The sequence below is a fragment of the Saccoglossus kowalevskii genome, chromosome 3 (genome assembly GCF_978046115.1).
Source record: "Saccoglossus kowalevskii chromosome 3, keSacKowa6.1, whole genome shotgun sequence".
In the NCBI taxonomy this organism is placed as follows: domain Eukaryota; kingdom Metazoa; phylum Hemichordata; class Enteropneusta; family Harrimaniidae; genus Saccoglossus; species Saccoglossus kowalevskii.
The window spans coordinates 12,144,492-12,167,914 of NC_140643.1; the positions used below are offsets into that span (position 1 = coordinate 12,144,492).

The following is a 23,423-nucleotide window of genomic DNA, read 5'->3' on the forward strand; positions in this document are numbered from 1 at the left end:
TGTAATTTTAAATAATTCATCTTGACATTTCAGTAAATAATAAAAAAAAATGTAATACTTATAGAGAAGGCTTGGAAGTGTGGTGTAGCACTCAAAACAATAAACACGTAAACAGAGCTTACACTTACTGATTGATTTGTCCAGGAATTGTTTTAATAAATGCCAAATGTAAACAACAAACACGTGGCAGCAGGGCACTTTTCTCGTTCTCACAGCATTCACACAACTATTGCTGACATATGTAGTTACCAAGTCAAGTTCATTTTACTTTTAAGAGCAGTTTCTGACATTTAAAGCTGAGATAATGACTAGTCACAATCAAGTTTGCATGTAAATTTCATATCTTTCTATCATTTATCAAGGGTTCTTAGTGTTTATGATTAACAACCCCATTAAAACAAATCTCAAATGTGTTCTTTTAGAGGCAGCCATAAATTTGAAGGTATCAGGACCTACAGCATATAAATAAATTCATTATTCTAATACGGATGTTGTTTAAGTCATTTTTTTTTTTGCACTATAAATTCCTGATATCTTTGACAGACACTGTTCTCCAGACTATTCGATGTATAGATGAAAGGACGAGGGGGATTATTACGACAGTATCACATACATTTTGGTAGTACATGTACAACTGTATGTGTCCTTTTAACGCTTTACTACTACAAAATGTTGTGATTTCCATGCATATTTGTCTCTGGTAAAATTGAAGCAGTGTACACATGATTATTAATCAGAATTGAAATTATCCCTCAAAAGTTTTCATTTTAAGCCAAAATGTATGAGAGAAATATAACACCGAAGTCTCGCCCTAATTTAGGATTATTTTGTCTTAAATGTTTGATGGAATCAAAGTGCTATAGCAGGTGGTTGAAACCATTTATAAAAAAAATTCAATGGTTGATACCATTATACTGATCGGGGGGGGGGGAGTCAGACACTTGGCAAGGTGAATAACTGTCACAGCTTGTGTTTTTAGAATAATTGACCTTAACAATATTGTTCAATTGTGGTTTTCTTCTTTTCATACATGTGTACCATGTGTTGCATGTGTCGCTTGTACAAAATCCCTATACATGTTGTGTATTGTGTTGTGTTAACATTTTGGTATGTCTTGATGAAAAAATTCAGTGGACTTGATAATATTATCTGAGTATTGATATCGTAACATGTTCCAAAATGGGGGTCCTCCTCTGGAAGTGCGAAATGTGATTCCTGTGTACTGATAGTGTCATAAATGATTTCCCAACATAACCATATTCAATCACAATCAATGTGCGAGCTGCAGACGAGTTTAGAATCATGTTTCATTTCAATATGGCACTGTAGAAAATACCATATTGTTATTATGAAAAACCATCAGTTAATCTTCAGTTTTATTTTGCATGAATTTTATGGTCCATATAACAGCATAGAATACTTTACCCCACTCCTGTGTATACTCGTACATATGGCATTTACAAAGAAAGAAATGCTGCCATATTCTCACGTGTCATTAGTGATTTTGAAGTATGCAGTTTCAATAAATTTTATAATGAATTATTTTGTCAAAGGTGCCGCAAGTTGATTAAGGTGATATAAAATCCTACGTTCATTAGAGCTGCGTTCATTTCTTATCTCCACCGATTTGAAGAGAATTGCTGAACTTTCAGCTAAATACTGGTTTCTTGTTTTCATTATTTCTGGTATCGTACAGTTTCTTCTTTGATCTGATTCTCAGATACATTTATAGCATGTGCATGTATAATGATTTGCTATTAATTCGACCACATTGTCTGGTGCCATATGGATCTACTTCATTTGTGTAGCCACAAGTGAGGGCATAGTTCAAACCAAAGTCTGTTTTATACAGTATGTGTTGCTTTTTTGGGTTAAATCGTTGAATTTTGAAATTGAGAATAGTTTTGCATTTTATTGGTTTTCATTGTACTATGTTTTTTGGTAACAACTGTGTCATGTTTGTATTTTCAAATCCAAAGCACTGTAAATGCATAATTAGTTAGTCACTGGTTTTGCTGATCCGCTAAATTAAATGCAAGTGAACATAACAAATAACAATAGAACTTATTGTTTGTGCACTTTTAAAACCCAGTGAATTTGGTCAAAACATTGAAATAGTGGAATTAAATGCCGGTGAAAATAAATGGTTTTACAGCATCTAATATTAACCATTGCATCATTGTGTGTAAAGTGCTACATGGTAACAGTTTGTGTTAGTGCATTAATTGAATAATTAATTAAATGAATTCTTAATGATAATAAAAACCTATATTTATACGAATTTACTGCATTACCAAAAGTATAGTGTGTAGAATACACAACAAAAATGATCATTGACTGTTACCCAGCTGACTAATGTCCACAAAGATGACTGCAATATGCAGGGGATCCACTGGTATGTACATGTACAAATGTAAGGTAGTTTAGTGAATTCTGCAGCACTTCAAACCCCCTCTGTTGGACATTGAGGACCATTGTTTTCCCCGACCCATGCTTCTTTGTTTATGTATGCGTACAATCTTTGCTGAATATGTTTTGACTGGATAATTAGATCCTGACTTGCCACAATAATGTACATTATTCATCCATGAATGTTTGTTTTCATGATATCAAAGGTGAAGCACTGAACAATTCATCACAGAATTTCTATCTCTGTACTGTATGCCTGTGATGGGTATCATTCTGTTACATTTTAAACCTGACACATATATTTGTACCTTGAAATAACTTACATTGATGTTATACATGTACATACATGTACTATTAGCTCATTTCATACATGTACTATTAGCTCATTTCATACATGTACTATTAGCTCATTTCATACATGTACTATTAGCTCATTTCATACATGTACTATTAGCTCATTTCATACATGTACTATTAGCTCATTTCATACATGTACTATTAGCTCATTTCATACATGTACTATTAGCTCATTTCATACATGTACTATTAGCTCATTTCATACATGTACTATTAGCTCATTTCATACATATACTATTAGCTCATTTCATACATGTACTATTAGCTCATTTCATACATGTACTATTAGCTCATTTCATACATGTACTATTAGCTCATTTCATACTAAAATGCAATTGTCCCCACCAATCATTGTGTCTATAGAAGTCTTAATGAATCATTTAAACCTCAGACCACTAAAATTCTTTAGTGGTCTGAGTTTGAACATGTCAATTCCGAATCAAATTTGGACATCACAAAAATCACAGATACTGTAGTAGAGGGTAAAAATGTAGCTCTTTCATTACTCTCATCTCCTTGCCATTGATGCAATTACATCCAAAATGTTTCTACTCAATAAATGTTCTCACAATATTAAGTCAAAACCCAGAATTAAAACTTAGCAGTCATCACTGTCACATGCTTTATTTATTTATTTATTTATTTATTCATTCATTCATTCATTCATTTGGACATTCATTTATTCATTCATTCATTCATTTGGACATTCATTCATTCATTCATTCATTCATTTGGACATTCATTCATTTGGACATTCATTCATTCATTTGGACATTCATTCATTCATTTGGACATTCATTCATTCATTTGGACATTATGTTCATTCATTCATTCATTCATTAGGACATTACATGTATGTTGATGTACATGTATGATAAAAGAACAACATTTTAAGATCAGCAACACAATACGTTGAATATGTAATTTATACTGAAGATGGTTTCGAAATGACAAAATTATTAAAATGAAAATATGTTTTATTGAGAAATTAACGCATTATGTACTTCACATTAATGGGTCCCATTCAACAGATACAACACTGTTTAAAATGGTTTATTTACTCAAGATTTGAACACACCATGCATGGTGATGGAATCGCTATAAACAACACACCATGCATGGTGATGGAATCACTATAAACAGTGCTGGATATGTGACAAGCCATTAAGTCAAAGAAAAAAATACATTGATTGGTTTGAGTTTCATATTTCCAGTGAGGAAAAGTCAAGCAGAAGCCGTACGTACGTCAGTGCCGACTCTATTGAATATTCTTCATTGATGAGGCAGCTGGAAACGGATCCACATAAAACCCCAAGGTAGCCGTAATCTGTCTTTACAGATCGGAATCAATCATCTCAAATGAAACTGAACTGAAAAATCTACGTTCTGCCTGAAGGGACTTTTCTCTTGTTCCTTCGATAAGAATCTGTAGTTGCAAGCACTGTCAATGTACTAATAGGAAAAATTAAGAATGATTTTTGACATCAAATTTGGGAAAGCTGAGAAGAAAACAACAACATATAAATGAGTTCTTTGTAGTCTGTTGTGCAATAGACAAGTATCAAGTCCTACCGTTACCTTAGAAACTTGCATGTTCTAGTGTAAAAACATTCCATTGCCTGTTTAAGGAGGTTGATTTCACTGTGTAAACGTGCGATAGCTCATCAGAGTGTTGGCAAGCGAATAAGTTGGAAATCAACCCCCCTCCCCCATTCTCGCACACACACTGACTGATGGCGGTATAACTCAAAACTCGTCAATTTTTTGACGAGCAAATGCGACATAATATCATAATTGTTACATGTTTTGCATTGTGGTACATAGCAACAGCTGTTACCAAGGATGCTGGTTACCATGTTCAGTTTTGTACATCTCATTCATCAGTTAGTTGATGCGCATGTTCATGATCATTGCTTTTGGGTCATGGTGACCGTTAATCACATATTGGTGAGTTCTACAAAGTGATAGCCACGATAGCTGGTGTTTGATGCACATAAATGTAAACAAAAACATTTTTTAATATGACTTTAATAGTGATGTAGTTTGTCTTAAATAATAGAAAATTTGGTTCCAACAAATGCAGAAATATTTTGGCATGAATGCAGATATTGTTTTTATGGAAAATTCTGTTGTTTTCAGTACTAGTAATAAAGATTTTTGCCTCCATAGTTAACGACATCTTGATGTTTGTGTTGGCTGTTAAAAATAGCAACCCATTAATCTGAATATGCAAATTTTCTGAACATTAGATGCCAGTGGTATGTGTTCCCCATGCTATAACTGATAATTGCCGCAGTGTCAAATATGATACTACCCGGTACTCCATGTTATGTGGCCCATTATACATGGTTAAAAGGCAGAAATTATATTTTGGCGAAGAGGGACAAGCCACAGAATGATAGGAAAGTTACAAGACTAGGATCTTTAATAGATGTAAAATGTTCTGATTGATGGGAGGTTGGCCAGCAAAATTTCCCTCACTGAATCAGATAAAATCTTTTTCATAAATAGTGAGCAAAATTTTCTATTTAAATGGATTATATAGCGGTATATGTACAGGAATTGAACTTGGGAATTGTGAGAACACACACTTTCAAGGTAAAACATTTTGAAAATGCCTAGGTCTCATTGAAACTGTGTTATGTACATTTAATTAAGGGCACTAAGGTAATCAGGTAGGGCATTGAAGCAATTACCTTAATGCCTTCTGTGAATTTCACATCCTGTATTAACTGACTTGAAATATAAATATTTAATAGCAGTTGATGCATCTACCCTTCCCATTTAGCCTTTATCTTGGCCCGCACACGTGAGTGAGCAAGATTTTGTATGCCATTCACTTACCCCTCCATTGATATTATTTGTTTTGTTGATATAGTTGCCTACATGTATATTCTATAAATTTATCACAGGTTTGCCGGATATCAGAAAAGTGTGTCTGAACGCGATTAAACTAATGCAGGCTTCAAGTTACCATTATGCATATCTTAACAACACTTACTTTATAATAAGCAAGTTTAAATCATAATATTGCCATTATAGAATGCACTACACACTTGATATGTCACTTCTCTGCTTGGTAGAGTTTACATTGAATCATGCAATGAAGCTGCATGCATTTGTCATATTCAACTATTCAATTTTTCTTTGTTAGTATTTTTCAAAATTTGATGATTTTATGGCATTCATGAAGGCGACATTTTTTAAGAAGTAACTGACATTCAGTGTTGTAGGACCCCAGAAATGTTTTTACACTCACTCACAAAATTCAGGAAAATTTTTCTTGCACAAAATTGAAGTAGATTACAATGCCCTGAAAAATAAACCTTTGCTAGATTACACAGACTGCAGGCATGTGTAATTGGCACATAAACTCCTTTCCTGGAGAATCGTCATTTGATTGCCAATCTTAATGTTTCTCAATTTTTCCCGTAAGTCAGTCCCAATAAAATGCTTGTTTTATACGAATGAACCTGAGTAATAGCACAATTCCTAGAAAATCAAGGTGATCTACTTTTTGCCAGAAGTGATGATATGGTTGCCACATGTTTAAGAGCAGTTTGGTAAATTTATCAATAATGCCATGCGAAAATTCTGCTAAATGGTGTTTTAATATTAGACAAGTGTCTAATTTCTGCTACCTCTATAATCCCATTTCACACCAGACCGACATAATTTGCTTACTTGTTGGAGGTCAACAGTTTTTATTCGTGATGTCAAATTTGACGGAATGTAATTGACCTTTGAAGTGGAAGGGTTAATGCTACAATATCTGAATTTTAAACATGATTCAGCCTCCCTCTACGAAACTGTTATCTCGCTTAATCTCGGCGTGGTGGTTGGAATATTTCACAGTTCATTTGTCTTGCTGAATATACTCGCAATTCCATTTCATATTTTACTGATCAAAAGTTTTTTTGTGACTCCCATGAATTAATTATCAGTCTGCAAGTATCCTTTGATTCCTCAAACTCTGGTGCATGTAGCTGCCGGCTTTTCTCGTCTATAGAATCCCATGAATCAAATATGTTAAATCATATTTGCTCTTTTATCAGTGGTACATATGCTTACGTGAACTACAGAGGTGTTTTCATAGTCAAAATAAGTAATATTTTAATGATTCAGTATACAACTCATGTCATTTTTGTTTTATGTGTGCTTCTTTTGGAAATGTACTTTTATTAGAGCAAACACAATATTATTTTTAAGTATGTGCTAACTGTACGTAAATGAACAGGATCAGTTATACTCCATATTCCCACATGATATTGAATTTGAGACACCCATTGAAACTCGCGTGATTCAGGTGCATCATGGGTAGTAATGACAAACTAACAATTGATCTAGTACATTGTACTCTACATACATGCAACTTTAAAAATTAGAAATGAACAATTTCCTGAGTAGATCAATTAACACTTATTATTTTATTTTTTTTATATTATAACTTTATTGACCTTAAACCTAAAGACGAATGTCATGTCTTTGTTCTTGCACATGTGTGACATCTGTCCTGGCACATGTCTGACATCTGTCCTGGCACATGTGTGACATCTGTCCTGGCACATGTCTGACATCTGTTCTGGCACATGTCTGACATCTGTCCTGGCACATGTGTGACATCTGTCCTGGCACATGTCTGACATCTGTCCTGGCACATGTCTGACATCTGTCCTGGCACATGTCTGACATCTGTCCTGGCACATGTGTGACATCTGTCCTGGCACATGTCTGACATCTGTCCTGGCACATGTGTGACATCTGTCCTGGCACATGTCTGACATCTGTCCTGGCACATGTCTGACATCTGTCCTGGCACATATCTGACATCTGTCCTGGCACATGTCTGACATCTGTCCTGGCACATGTCTGACATCTGTCCTGGCACATGTCTGACATCTGTCCTGGCACATGTCAGACATCTGTCCTGGCACATGTCTGACATCTGTCCTGGCACATGTCTGACATCTGTCCTGGCACATGTCTGACATCTGTCCTGGCACATGTCTGACATCTGTCCTGGCACATGTCTGACATCTGTCCTGGCACATGTGACATCTGTCCTGGCACATGTCTGACATCTGTCCTGGCACATGTGTGATCATGTGCATTACCTTCAAACCTAAACAGTAATCTCAAAGAACTCAAGCTTAGACGACAAAACATTGATCTCACTGCCTTGCTTTTATCCTGGCAATTCCAATTCAATTTGTCAAGTAATATACTCACTGATGGGTGACTGGTGTAGTATGGGGAATAGACACCTTACACAGCTAATGAGATATGTCTATTCCCACATGAGTATAGAAGTCACCAGTTTATTAAATGTATAATGTACTAATATAACCAGACATATTCAAAGTAATGTAAATTTAACATGTAACTAAGGCACACTGCTCTGTTCATCCACCCCCTTTTTTTACGCTCTCTGAAAACCCCCAAAATGTCGAGGTCAACTTTTGTCACCATTCGTAAAATAAATCATATTTTTCATAATTTTCCAGACAATTTTAATTATGACCTGTAACCAACAGGGAAATTATATTTTTTTTGTCCAAATTTTAAAAATAGCAGAAAAATACATAAGAATTTGCATATTAAATGTTAATCATTGCAACAATCTTTTTTGTTTAACAATCATATTTGTTGCCCAAATTGTGTCATATTGATGGTGTCGATTGTAACTCAACACATTTTATTAATTTTGCTGCGTTATGTTGACAGACGATTTTATTTCTCGAGATCAGAGCATAGACAAATGCAATTCTACATAAATAGTACATATGTTAAAAATCGATTCATATTCTGATTGGCACCACAGTAAAGCTCTTTCCCAGATAAGTACAGTAATAAATACTCCGTCAAGATCTCTTAATCTTTCTGAAGTGGTTTTTCCAGATGCTTATCTCCTTTCTTACAACTGCAAATTACACTCCTTACGAACATTCAGTTGACTAACGAGAGTTGAATCTCTTCTCGTCTGACGAGATATACACTTCCTGGTTATTTTTGCCATCCCACTTACGTCTTTAGTATTAGATAGCAGTGTAGTATAAACAGTTTGAATATTCACTACTATAAATTTTGACTATTTGCTGCTTTCTGGTGCTTACACGGACAAACTGTCTTAAAACGTTAGTCATGGCATTGCGGCAAGTTAAGTATTGTCGTAAAACATGCACGTTAAATTAGAATGCAGACTGCATGACAACTGTAACAATTCAAGGCACACGGTGAAAAAACAAATTCACATTTTTTTACAAGTGTTTTACATTACCCTGATTCTTACCTTGATGTTGTAAATTGTAGTCCCTCGCGAATTTAGCTTTAGCGATTAATACTATACAGTAATAATAATCTTTACTTTAGTCTGTCGGCTGTACAACGAACGCTTAAACCGATCCCATGGGAATATCTCTTTTATTCGTCTTATCCTGTACAAATAGTTATTATGCATTGTGTACTGTAAGACAAGGTCTTGTTCGCTTAGCGTGTTGATATTGGCTTTTTTTCCATTCCATTCTGTACACAATTTTATTTAATTTTAGTTAATTTCACTATTTTGAGCATATTCGCTGCGTGTTTGGATTTTGCCAATGAAACAATGAGTTCTATATTTTACATGTTTGAACTCAGCTAATAATTAATGCATTTACAGTATTCTGCATCTAGTGGTGCTACGAGAAGCATCTCATTCGAACCCCTCCTTGTTGTCATGGTAACAAGGAACATTACATGTATGTTTCATGTAATACCTCGGTTCTCCTTGTAGGAGTGCTGTAGTCACCTTACTACAGTTATATTGATCTGTTAATTGTTAATTAGCAATTTAGACTCGTTATTTTGACTCATCTTATCCTTATATATTGACTCGTCTTGCTATCAATTGCTTCTAAACAAAAAAACATGAACTGATTTTACTTTAACTAACTTTTGATTGGCAAATAAACTTTAGTCACAAAGTAAACCCAAGTAACTAACATTGTTCAAATGTTTTAAACAATTTTGATCAAATTCTCTAACCAGGAAATTACATTCATCTGGTCAAAAATAAAGACAGATATTATAAAAAAGTATGTAGAAATGTGAACAATTTTGGCAGGAAAAATTAAATCTTGCACCTTAGTTTTATCATCTTTCTTTTTTTTAAGTCATTGTCCTGACATTTAGTCAGAGCAGATGCAGCTTCTGTCATTCTTAGACGCTACACATCCAACTTGTAACAGAACGTGTTGATATTTCCAATTTTTGAACTGGTTGTCATGGCGACTTTATCTTTCCCAATATAAAATTGCCAATGAATTAATCTGTTTGATTAAAAAAAAACAGTTAAATTTAGTATTTTATCTGTTTATTTGAAATGCTAACCACACTGAGTAGTTGAGAATAAGGAAAGATCTCTTGGTTCTGCTATGCAAACCTTGTTTGTAGAATAGATGCACTTAAACGTGCCCCAGTGATCGACAGTTGGAATGTACGATATTTCAGTAAAATTTTCATGATTTAACGCTTTTCTGAGCTGAGGTGCTGTCCAGTAATTGTAGCTAATGGGGCTTTGATGATTGTTGCCATTTCTCATCTCTTTGTGAAGAAGGAATCACTGTTACCCTTTGAGCTTGTCTCTCGTCATTAAGAATGTAGCATAATGTTAGGGTGTTTTCAAAATGTAAGTGATGTCTGTATCTGTTATGTGCAGGTGACAAGAGCACATTTTAAATTGTAGAAAGTATGGTATATTTACCTGGATTCACTTCCCTCTATGATGCAATTGGTCTGTCCCTTATTAACCCTAAACCTTTTACAAGAGGGCAGCAGATGTGTTACAGTATTTGTTGGTACAGACAGTCCCCCCATGAGACACGTTTTGAAAGGCTTTATTCATGCACTAATTCCCATGACGATATGGCTCTAAATTTGAATATTGAATTGTGTTTTGCAAGTTGGATTAAATTTCACCACTGATTGAGAGAAATATTAGTATTAACGACCTCAGTTTCAAATCTCGAATAGTGAATTCGCTTTTACTTGAGTTTCATAGCAAAGGAAATAAATGTACTGTGATGGTTATTTCCCAAGAGGCATCTGATTAACACGTTCCTTTTCCTGCTTTTTCAGCGAAGCTAATATTGATCAGGTTTTTGTGAAAATGTCAGCTTAAATTGAAACTAAAGATGTTCAGGGAAGAGTTTTGGTTGTAATCCAGCTTTATCCCAGTTAGTAGTGGCCATTAGTAGTATGTTATTATTATGGATGAAAAAATTCTTACATGTATTTCTGACAATTTATGTATGCTCATAATGTGTACCTGGCTAAACGTGAAAGTTCGATGCCCTTAACCAATATTCAATCTTTTTATCTTGTATATCCTACACAATGTACCAGTATGTGTGTGCTGAAGTTGAAGATCAAATCTGCATTATTGTCTATAGACTTGCATTAGAATGTATTATCTGTGTGCCATGTTCAGTGATTTTGAATAATAGCATGGGTGGCTGGTGGTGGGGGATATATTAGTTTGTAAGACGTGGGTGGCTGGTGGTGGGGATATATTAGTTTGTAAGACGTGGGCGGCTGGTGGTGGGGATATATTAGTTTGTAAGACGTGGGCGGCTGGTGGTGGGGATATATTAGTATGTAAGACGTGGGTGGCTGGTGGTGGGGATATATTAGTTTGTAAGACGTGGGCGGCTGGTGGTGGGGATATATTAGTTTGTAAGACGTGGGCGGCTGGTGGTGGGGATATATTAGTATGTAAGACATGGGTGGCTGGTGGTGGGGATATATTAGTATGTAAGACGTGGGTGGCTGGTGGTGGGGATATATTAGTATGTAAGACGTGGGTGGCTGGTGGTGGGGATATATTAGTATGTAAGACATGGGTGGCTGGTGGCGGGGATATATTAGTATGTAAGACATGGGTGGCTGGTGGCGGGGATATATTAGTTTGTAAGACGTGGGTGGCTGGTGGTGGGGATATATTAGTATGTAAGACATGGGTGGCTGGTGGTGGGGGATATATTAGTATGTAAGACATGGGTGGCTGGTGGCGGGGATATATTAGTATGTAAGACGTGGGTGGCTGGTGGTGGGGATATATTAGTTTGTAAGACGTGGGTGGCTGGTGGCGGGGATATATTAGTATGTAAGACGTGGGTGGCTGGTGGCGGGGATATATTAGTATGTAAGACGTGGGTGGCTGGTGGTGGGCATATATTAGTATGTAAGACGTGGGTGGCTGGTGGTGGGGATATATATTAGTATGTAAGACGTGGGTGGCTGGTGGCGGGGATATATTAGTATGTAAGACGTGGGTGGCTGGTGGCGGGGATATATTTGTATGTAAGTCGTGGGTGGCTGGTGGTGGGGATATATATGTATGTAAGACGTGGGTGGCTGGTGGTGGGGATATATTAGTATGTAAGACGTGGGTGGCTGGTGGCGGGGATATATTAGTATGTAAGACGTGGGTGGCTGGTGGTGGGCATATATTAGTATGTAAGACGTGGGTGGCTGGTGGTGGGGATATATTAGTATGTATGGTGTGGGTGGCTGGTGGTGGAGATGTATTAGTATGTATGGTGTGGGTGGCTGGTGGTGGGGATATATTAGTATGTATGGTGTGGGTGGCTGGTGGTGGGGATATATTAGACAAGCATGTATGGTGTGGGTGGCTGGTGGTGGGGATATATTAGTATGTATGGCGTGGTTGGCTGGTGGTGGGGATATATTAGTATTATGGCGTGGTTGGCTGGTGGTGGGGATATATTAGTATGTATGGTGTGGGTGGCTGGTGGTGGGGATATATTAGTATGTATGGCGTGGTTGGCTGGTGGTGGGGATATATTAGTATGTATGGTGTGGGTGGCTGGTGGTGGGGATATATTAGTATGTATGGTGTGGGTGACTGGTGGTGGGGATATATTAGTATGTATGGTGTGGGTGGCTGGTGGTGGGGATATATTAGTATGTATGGCGTGGTTGGCTGGTGGTGGGGATATATTAGTATGTATGGTGTGGGTGACTGGTGGTGGGGATATATTAGTATGTATGGTGTGGGTGGCTGGTGGTGGGGATATATTAGTATGTATGGCGTGGTTGGCTGGTGGTGGGGATATATTAGTATGTATGGTGTGGTTGGCTGGTGGTGGGGATATATTAGTATGTATGGTGTGGGTGACTGGTGGTGGGGATATATTAGTATGTATGGCGTGGTTGGCTGGTGGTGGGGATATATTAGTATGTATGGTGTGGTTGGCTGGTGGTGGGGATATATTAGTATGTATGGTGTGGGTGGCTGGTGGTGGGGATATATTAGTATGTATGGTGTGGGTGGCTGGTGGTGGGCATATATTAGTATTTATCCCCAACAAATTCAAGGCGATTCACAGTATTTTGAAAGGCATGTAAGTATTACCTCTATGGATGATTTGTGAATCCGTTTTGTATAATAGCAATAACAATATTCAATTCGGTATTCATGTATATTGAATGGAAATACATGTATACATGTATGAATATATTGTGCAATATTCTGTGTAATAACACCCTGCAATGTTTTATGGCTTCATTAGCTCTGCATGCTACTCCCCACAGTTGTTGTACATGTACTGATGTATGTCTATACTGCTAAGTAGATATATAAGTAACAGCTAAAACAGTTAATAATACAGTAATAAAAACAGCCTGTCCAATATTCACATCATAAATATGTTTATAACACTGTGTAATTCTCTATTTAAGTTGTCATAGTATACATCAATGACATCTGGTTTTGTGGATATAAAACCCTATCATATGCCTTTATGCTCCCATGTTACCTGCTTTATAGTTACCTGTGTGTAGACCACTGTTGATCATAAGTGAACACACATTTTATTGGACCTTTCAAGGATTTCCCATTCAAATTCTCAGTTTTATAGTGATTTAATGTCAATCATAAAATGTCTTTGTCGGGCAATTGAACTAATCAATCATGTTAAAGTGTGCATGTACACGTATCCCTCTGCTTATGTGTTTAGTTATATGTTTTATCTTTAGTATGGCTAAGTTGTCTGGATGGAACCATGCCAAGTCTGTTGTCGTGATGTGTAAGGCATTTTTTAGTTGAGTCTTGTTTTTTTGTGTTTAGTGCGTGGGATTCCTATTAGCCTTGTAGTTAAATCACTCAACTTTTAAACATTGTACAAGTTTCTTTTTTTATTATTTTGATAGTTGGTACTATTGAATCCTATTACTATTTTTCCATCATCACTTGCATTGTAGGGTATGTAGCTACTGGTACTGAGATATTGCAAATATAATTTTATTTGATAATTGTAAACTTTTATCAGTAGAAACGTTGTGTTCAGGCTAATCTCGGCTAGACCCAATTGCGTCCACAAATGAGAGGAAACAGCAGTTAGCATGGGTTAAGGAATGCCTAAACATGATAAGACTATACAAATCTTTAGTCCTTTTAACTATGATTATTCAGTATAGCAACCAGTTATAAAACAATACCAAAGAAATTTCAGAAAGTATGTATTACAGAATAACAGGAAGTAGTACAGAGTCTCATCATTAGTTCATTCTTTCTCCATGTCCCTGGATTCACCTTATTTATTGCCATGTCAGTAATGGCATACCAAAATGAATGGTTATAAATATAATAATAAATCTTCCAAATGGACATTGAATACAATATTTTTTGGGCACATAGACCAAGCTAAGCATTCACACACACTTTGTTAGTCCATGCTAAGGATCTAGACAGAGTCTTAAAAACTAAGATAAGATTTAACCATACATATTACATGTACATTTTTATTTGGACCATCAGTACATATTACATTCTTATTTGGATCATCAGTACATATTACATGTTTATTTGGACCATCAGTACATATTACATGTTTATTTGAATCATCAGTACATAAATGTATTACAACTGTACATGCTTATTTTGAATCATCAGTACATATTACATGTTTAGTTGAATCATCAATATATATTACTTGTTTATTTGGACCATCAGTACATATTACATGTTTATTTGAATCATCAGTACATAAATGTATTACAACTGTACATCCTTATTTGGACCATCAGTACATATTACATGTTTATTTGAATCATCAGTACATATTACATGTTTATTTGGACCATCAGTACATATTACATGTTTATTTGGACCATCAGTACATATTACATGTTTATTTGAATCATCAGTACATATTACATGTTTATTTGGACCATCAGTACATATTACATGTTTATTTGAATCATCAGTACATATTACATGTTTATTTGAATCATCAGTACATATTACATGTTTATTTGAATCATCAGTACATATTACATGTTTATTTGGACCATCAGTACATATTACATGTTTATTTGAATCATCAGTACATATTACAGGTTTATTTGAATCATCAGTACATAAATGTATTACAACTGTACATCCTTATTTGGACCTGCAGTACATATTACATCCTTATTTGGAAGTTATCAATACAAGTTGGAGTAGGGCATGATTGAGCAGTGACAGAAAAGACCAATAAATAAAATACAACATAATCCTGGAGTGTGACAGCTTGTTCTGTAAAGGAACCCTGTTGTCATAACAACACATTCGCTCATTCACAGTTAATGCAAGTGCAAGAAAGGACCACAGCTGACCTATCTAACACCTTATAATCATGAAAACCTTGAATTGTGATTGACCCCACACACACAAGAAATTTAATTTTGTGAAATTGTTGTATTCAGATTTTTAACTAAAAAAGTACATAGTCGCTATTTTAACCTAGATTATTGCATGAAACTCGCCAAAAGCACACAGTGTTATGATGACAGTGTCTCATTAACATATTATTTATAAATGCATGTTTTTTTAAGCCTATTTTCACACATTAGTAAAATGGTAACATGATGCAATACCAGTTTTTCAAATTTGTATTTTGACATAATTTCTTGTCAATTTTGGCTTCAGGTCTTAATTACAATTTTAGAGAATTACAATCTGCAGAGAAAATTGTTAACACAAAAAATCGTAATAGGGAAAATTAGATAAAAAAAAAACTATCTTATTTAAAACACATGGTAACACATACACATTTGACAAAGCAAGTAAAAAATAACAGTTAGCATTGTTTACCATCTTCCCTGCCAAAAGTTTCTGATAGACAACCCCCCTAACACAACATAGTGTTCATATGACCCCCCTAACACAACATAGTGTTCATACGACCCCCCTAAACACAACATAGTGTTCATACGACCCCCTAACACAACATAGTGTTCATACGACCCCCCTAACACAACATTGTGTTCATACGACCCCCTAACACAACATAGTGTTCATACGACCCCCCTAACACAACATAGTGTTCATACGACCCCCCTAACACAACATAGTGTTCATACGACCCCCCAACACAACATAGTGTTCATACGACCCCCCTAAACACAACATAGTGTTCATACGACCCCCCTAACACAACATAGTGTTCATACGACCCCCCTAACACAACATAGTGTTCATACGACCCCCCTAACACAACATAGTGTTCATACGACCCCCCTAACACAACATAGTGTTCATACGACCCCCCTAACACAACATAGTGTTCATACGACCCCCCTAACACAACATAGTGTTCATACGACCCCCTAACACAACAGTGTTCATACGACCCCCCTAACACAACATAGTGTTCATACGACCCCCCTAACACAACATAGTGTTCATACGACTCCCCTAACACAACATAGTGTTCATACGACCCCCCTAACACAACATAGTGTTCATGTACATGTAATAGGCTTCTCTCAAATGAATTGACACTTGTTATACTACAATATAAAAAAGTTGAGATGAATGTTCTGGTGTCCATTCTTTGATGTGTGCTTTATTTTCAATTGTTCCACACTGCCTGGCAACCTGCTGGTATTCTATTGGGTTAGGTCAACTTGAGAGATTGCCAAGTCAAATAAATTAGTCTGGCTGCACACTTTTGTGCTCAGTCTACCTAATCTTTTTATTCTTTGTTAACTACCACAAGTGGCAGAAAGGATCGTATTTTATTGGAATGTTTACTTGCGACCTAGCGTTTATTGAGAAGTAGCTGTGATTCTTAGAACTCTGTGACCCGCTCCCCATCACTATCCATGATAAATGCCCGAATGAAGTAGCAGCCGCACTGTCAGCGGGTTCGGGTTGTCTGATTCTTTAAACCTGACTGACATGCTTTTTAAAAGCTGCACTGTTGTGTTTTTGTTTGCACAACAATTCACACTGGTTCTGTTTAGATAGGCAATATCTATTATTGACTTTACTGATAATAGACTTTACTTTAAATCCCATCAACACACTGTGAAGTCAACATAACTGTTGTCTGTGCAGGATAGTAAGCCAGTTCAGTAACTTCTTTGAATCTCAGCAACAGTATCCAGTGAATGGAAATGGAATTTAACAGCAAATCATATACTCCGATGCTCAAAGTTTACATAACTCTGTAATATTACCGGGGCTATTTAGTTACAACTCTGTTGACACATTTACGCATCATTGAGCTTTGTTCTCACAATATGATATATAAGGGTTTAAGTTTGTTTTTTGACTCCCATGTACAAAGCACACAGTTGTGAGTCTTAGCAGTTTATGCATCTGTGTGTATGTATGTATGTGTGTGTGTGTGTGTGTGTGTGTGTGTGTGTGTATGTATGTGTGTGTACGTGTGTATGTATGTGTGTGTACGTGTGTATGTATGTGTGTATGTATGTATGTATGTATGTATGTATGTATGTATGTATGTATGTATGTATGTGTGTGTGTGTATATGTATGTATGTATGTGTGTGTGTGTACGTGTGTATGTATGTGTGTGTGTGTGTGTGTGTGTGTGTGTGTGTGTGTGTGTGTGTGTGTGTGTGTGTGTGTATGTATGTATGTATGTATGTATGTGTGTGTGTGTGTGTATGTATGTATGTGTGTGTATGTATGTATGTATGTATGTATGTATGTATGTATGTATGTGTGTGTGTGTATATGTATGTATGTATGTGTGTGTGTACGTGTGTATGTATGTGTGTGTGTGTGTGTGTGTGTGTGTGTGTATGTATGTATGTGTGTGTACGTGTGTGTGTATGTGTGTGTGTGTGTGTGTGTGTGTGTGTGTGTTCCTCTGATATTTCAAGAACCAATTATCAGATTTCAATGAAACTTGGTACATTCCTTATTTGTACTTCATGCCTCCAATACACTCAGCAAGCATATGAGAATTCTTTCTTAAGCTTTCTTTGATTGATTGACTTCAACAATGGATGCAGCTACTACTGAAAAAAATGAAAAATATTAATTAAAATATTACATGTACATGTATAACCTTGGGATAGGAGCCATCAAAAATTTGTAAAAGAGCAAATAAAGAAAATAGATAGCAAAACTCGTTGACATGGAAACAATATGTAAATTTGGCCCAGTTGTGCTACTTTCACGCTTTCACACCTCTTTTCAAAGTGTTCCACTCTTGGGTTCCAAAACATCACTGCATATCATGAATAATTAATAGCAATGAATACACCTCAGAATAAACCAGTTGTGGTAATTTCGCATCGGACCAAGATTTAAGAAAGTAAATCTTGGTCCATATCTCCAGCAGGTGCCATCTATTGTAATCTAATTTTGTTGATTGAACCTCGATACAAGATGACAATTTACAACGCCCTTGGCAAAATAATAAGTACGTTGTCATCTTGAGAGGCTAAGACTCCCTCTGATGGATTCTCGCTGATGATTTTATGTGCCTTTTCCACTAATAGTAATAGTATGCGTTGTGCACCATAATTTTCTACAATTCATACGAGATGAATTTTTCTGTTCTCATTACCCATATATATATATATATATATATATATAAAGTATTCTACAGTATTTGCCAATATTTGGGCTGTGTGGATTGTGGTTTACATAATACATTATATCATCTGTGCATGGTCAGATGGCCATAGCATGTCATTGTTCACAAACAAGTGTCTACCCATGAGCATTTGCGTTTTTAGCATGTGTTATCGTCGCTTGGGACTCAATTCTCATGCATACGCAGATGACGACCATCTCGCTTTAATAGTATTACAGTGGAAATCATTCAGCTTGACAGTTGAGCAGCATGTTGTATTTTGTTTTATTTGGTGATTTAGTGAAACAATAATTAGAAGCTTATCAAACGCACAGGCTGTGATATATTGTATCAATAAAAGCATGGCGTCAAACTGGTGGAGCGTGTTTATCAACACCAGATGACTTCATGCATTAGAGTGAAAAACGTCAAGCATGTTATAATAATCCTCAGTGACATTACCTCTGACTTTCTTTGAGTCAGTGTTATGTCTAGACACTAGTTTATTTTGGCTCATTTAATTAAAATTAAGAACAGTGTCACAATCCAGTTGTCAAACTGCACTGATTCTTGCTATATTGATAGAAAGTCATCTGTTGCTGATTTATCAGGTACTGTAAAAATTAGTAAGAGTTATAGATGGACCATTTGGCGATGTGGAAGGCCCAAAATTTCAGTTTTTGCTCTTCTGAGATCTTGTGAGCAGTGCAAGCTAATACCAGGTTTAACATAACAATTGAATATATACATGTAGTACAGGTATACAACTTTCAAGGACAGACTTGCTCATAGAATTGAAATGAGGTCAAGGTAATATGTCTCAGACACATAGATTGTTGATTACTGCTCAGCTTTGTCTATTAAGTTGTATATTTAATTACACCAAATGAACTGGTTTTACTTATCTTAATATTTGCATCTAAATTCACAGATTCTGGAGTAGGCAATATTTCAATGCATGTATTTTAGTTTTATGTGATTGTTATTTTTATCACTAACCACACAAGAGTTGGTAAAGAATAATGAATTAATGCCTTATCTTTTTAACACACACCTTTTAGAATCCATCTGCATCCTATAGAATCTGTCTTTTGACTATATAGAACCATCCTCTCTATAGAATTGGTCTTCCACCCTCTGTGTCCTATAGAACTATTCCTGTCCTCTGTACCCTATAGAATCCATCTTCTCTGCCCTATAGAACTCATCCTCAGTATCCCATAGAACCAATCCTCTGTACTGCACCATATAGAACTCATCCTCTGTACCCTATTAAATCCATCTTGTCTGCCCTATAGAACCATCCCCTGTATCCCATAGAACCCATCCTCTGTACCATATAGAACCCATCCTCTGTACCCTATAGAATCCACCCTCTTTACCCTATAGAATCCATCTTCTCTGCCCCATAGAACTCATCCTCAGTATCCCATAGAATCAATCCTCTGTACTGCACCATATAGAACCCATCCTCTATATCCCATAGAACCCATCCTCTGTACCATATAGAACTCATCCTCTGTACCCTATTAAATCCATCTTCTCTGCCCTATAGAACCCATCCTCTGTATCCCATAGAACCCATCCTCTGCACTCTATAGAATCAGTATTCTCTACTCTATAGAATCCATCTTTTGTAACAACACAACTAAATAACTTACAGACTAAGATGGTAATACGTATAAGAAGTACATGTAGAAACAACTTCTGTATTTGATTTACAATGACTGTTGCCTTTTCGACCTATTAAACAACAAGATAAATGTTATTTTATCATGATGACAGATCAGAGATATAAATAGGTAAATGTAATTGCCCTTAATTATAATATACTGCTACATAGAGTGTCAACTTTTGACTGCATCTGAGAAATGTCCCTCTGATAATTGCAGAGTGTTAAATTCTTGTGTTGCCTGGCAACCGTGTGTGCTACAATGTCTATCTTGTATTTAAGTGCGTATACACTTCTGGAATAAGCAGTTACAACAAATGTATTTGACTTTACCAAGTTCAGTTTTATATTGGAACATTTTGACTCTGTGTTGTAGTCATGTACATGTACCGTATCTGTTCTATTAGCCATGCATCTCCAATATACAACTTGCCTGCAATTCTACCTGTGACATATTTGTTTGAATTGCATGATTTTCATTTAATTTAAAATCATGTGTGCAGTTTTTACAAATTGTTCATCATTGAAATAGTTTGTATGTTATATATTCATTTCAATATTTGTCATTTTTTCCTGCTGTTAAAGTTTTAGCAGCACCAATATGAATATGACTATTTTAGTTTTGTTCAGTTTTATGTTTGGCAGCACCAGTATCCAAGTACTATCTGGGTAATATTAAAAACGTTTATTATACATTTGTAGAAGCGCATCACTCGTAGTTTTGTTCCAAAACAATTTTCAAGGCTACAAGATGCTGTAAAAGGGTTAATTATTCACTGGGTTTTAATTTTGCTTATTTCGCTGACTGGAAAATGCGCTAAATTAAAACCCAGTAAATATATAAAATTTAGCATAGAACACATTATCTAAATGATAAACTGTGAATTTAAAACCAACTGAATATGCCTGAAATGGTATATGAGCGAAATTTATACCCAGTGAAAATTAGTCATTTTACAGTATTCATCACTCTGAGTTTGTCTTTAGTTTTCTATTGAATATCGAATTCATTGATTCGTAGATTACTACAGTACTTTAGTTTCATTGGATTTATTGGATGCATTATTGACTGCTGTAATGTAAACTGTTCTTTTTGTTACTAACTATTTTCACATTTGATGATTCATTGAAGTTAGTGAAGGACCCCAGTGAATTTTTCAGTGGTATAAAATTTTCACTGACTTTTTGATTTATGGTGACTTGCAGAATTTGTCTTGAAAACTATTTTGAAAATAAAAAAATGAAATTTGCAGTGAAAATATTTTTTTGGTTTTATAGATATTAAATCAGGTGATTAACATGATCATTTAGTGGTGGAAGTGGACCTTTACCAACTACCACATGTATAAAATAAGAGAGGAAATGTTACATCTCTTTACACGATGGGAAGTCTAGGAACTGACACTGAGCATAGTTTGATCCCAAAAGACATCTTTGTGTCTTATCCTACGGCAATGCTTTTAAAAGTAAAACAGCAGACACTCAATATTTTCACTGCTGTGTTCGAGGACGGCATTTGAGAAGTTAAGACCTACAGTGTGGTTCTACAAATGTACCTCTTCTTCTTTACTAACACTTAGGATGGCAGTTAATGTGTTATAATGGCAGACTGTGGGCTGCCTAGGGATCCCTATAAAGACTGCCTGCTAGCGATCTACATCAATAAAACAAACAGCTAAATTGGATTGGCCCTGCAACGTTACCTTCTATTTACTCTTAGCAACTTAAGTTAAAATTTATGTTATAAAAGCGGAATAGATTGGAATGTTAGCAGTACAGCATATGCATGGTGGATGGATTCTTGACAGTAAAGCTGTGAGTTTGAGTAGCGAGTGTGAAGCCACTACATAGTACTTGTGGGTATTATTGTTATGCCGCCATGCATTCACATATCATATGCACACACACGTATCTGTTTTTACTGCTTAGATTGTATTTCAAACATACTTGTGTCTCCATGCTGAAGTGGTAGTATGAGTAGACAGCTATACAATGTGATGAATGGACCCAGTAATGTTATAATGAGGCACTACTGCATGTGAATGTATAAGGTCTGCAGCTAATATTTATTTGCATTAAGTGCTGGTGTATTTTCTGTTTAAATGTCTACAGTGTATTTGTATTGGGGAGGATTTCAAACATTAACTATGTCTTTTTCATCTTAATCTTTAATCCAGTGATTGGATTAGTGATACGCATAGGTTGGTATATTAATAAGTGATGATGTACATCTTACAATATTAATAATCAATCAGTTTGGCTGTTTGATCTCGCGCTATACTACCTATCTGAAAAGTCACTGCCAATGTACTATGTAGCCTTAGGGGTTGGCAAAAAGATAGAGGATGATAGAAAAATTGTGGAAATTATTATTGTTCCCTTTTCAGCTAGATTATTTTCAGGATGGTATTGATGTGTTTGGCTTTCCTCAATCAAATGTGTGTTTTAATTGTAAATATTTTCCCCCATCGTGGATTTGTATCATCACCATTTTGTCTCTTGTTGTTCATTTCTAATGGCCGAATTATTACATGTCCAAAAGCATTACAACATTAATATTAATTCCTTTGTGTTTTTTTTCTTCTTCACCACCCTTCTCCATCTATTTGTAAATGTGGGTCGTTACCAGATTCATGTGAAAAGTTTGCTCACCATTTACCACAATCCAGTAAGCAGAATGTAACAGACTTTCAAAAGTTTGTTCACAGTTTACATGCTGTTTTTCTGTGTACATGTACCGGGGTATTAATCCACCATGATTTTCTGCTGGCAGTGGAAGTAAGGTGGCATATTTAATGCTTGATTAGCTATGTACATATAGTAGTAAATATACTGCCTTCAAGCAAGGCTTTGATGCTACATGTATTATTGTTATCCATACAGTGAATCCTGTCTAAACTCCAATGTGAGATCATTTTTTTTGATGAATACAAAATTTCAATGGCAGTAGACATGTGCTTTATTTGCTCTGTTAAAAGTGCATTTAAAACAAAAAATGAATTTATCATATACTACCGGTAGATCTTTAATTTGTTTCATTCAGCGATTGTAAACTAACATAACAAATCTATTACTGTGTAAACCATACTTAGATGAGTTCATTTT

The 23,423-nt window shown here is 35.7% G+C and overlaps 1 protein-coding gene across 2 annotated transcripts in view; it reads left to right on the forward strand.

Moving 5' to 3' along the window:
• The window catches only part of LOC102806633 (YY1-associated factor 2-like), an 81,042-nt gene that overhangs the window by 43,600 nt on the left and 14,019 nt on the right, over positions 1 to 23,423 (forward strand). Inside the window, exon 1 of one of the 2 annotated variants that reach the window (XM_085496769.1) lies at positions 12,943 to 13,169. The exons of the other annotated variant lie outside the window; for it this stretch is intronic. Coding sequence (XP_085352895.1) covers positions 12,970 to 13,169 — 200 coding nt within the window. The 5' untranslated portion in view covers positions 12,943 to 12,969. Of the gene's footprint in view, positions 1 to 12,942; positions 13,170 to 23,423 lie in introns of those variants that run through there. 2 annotated transcript variants of the gene reach the window in all.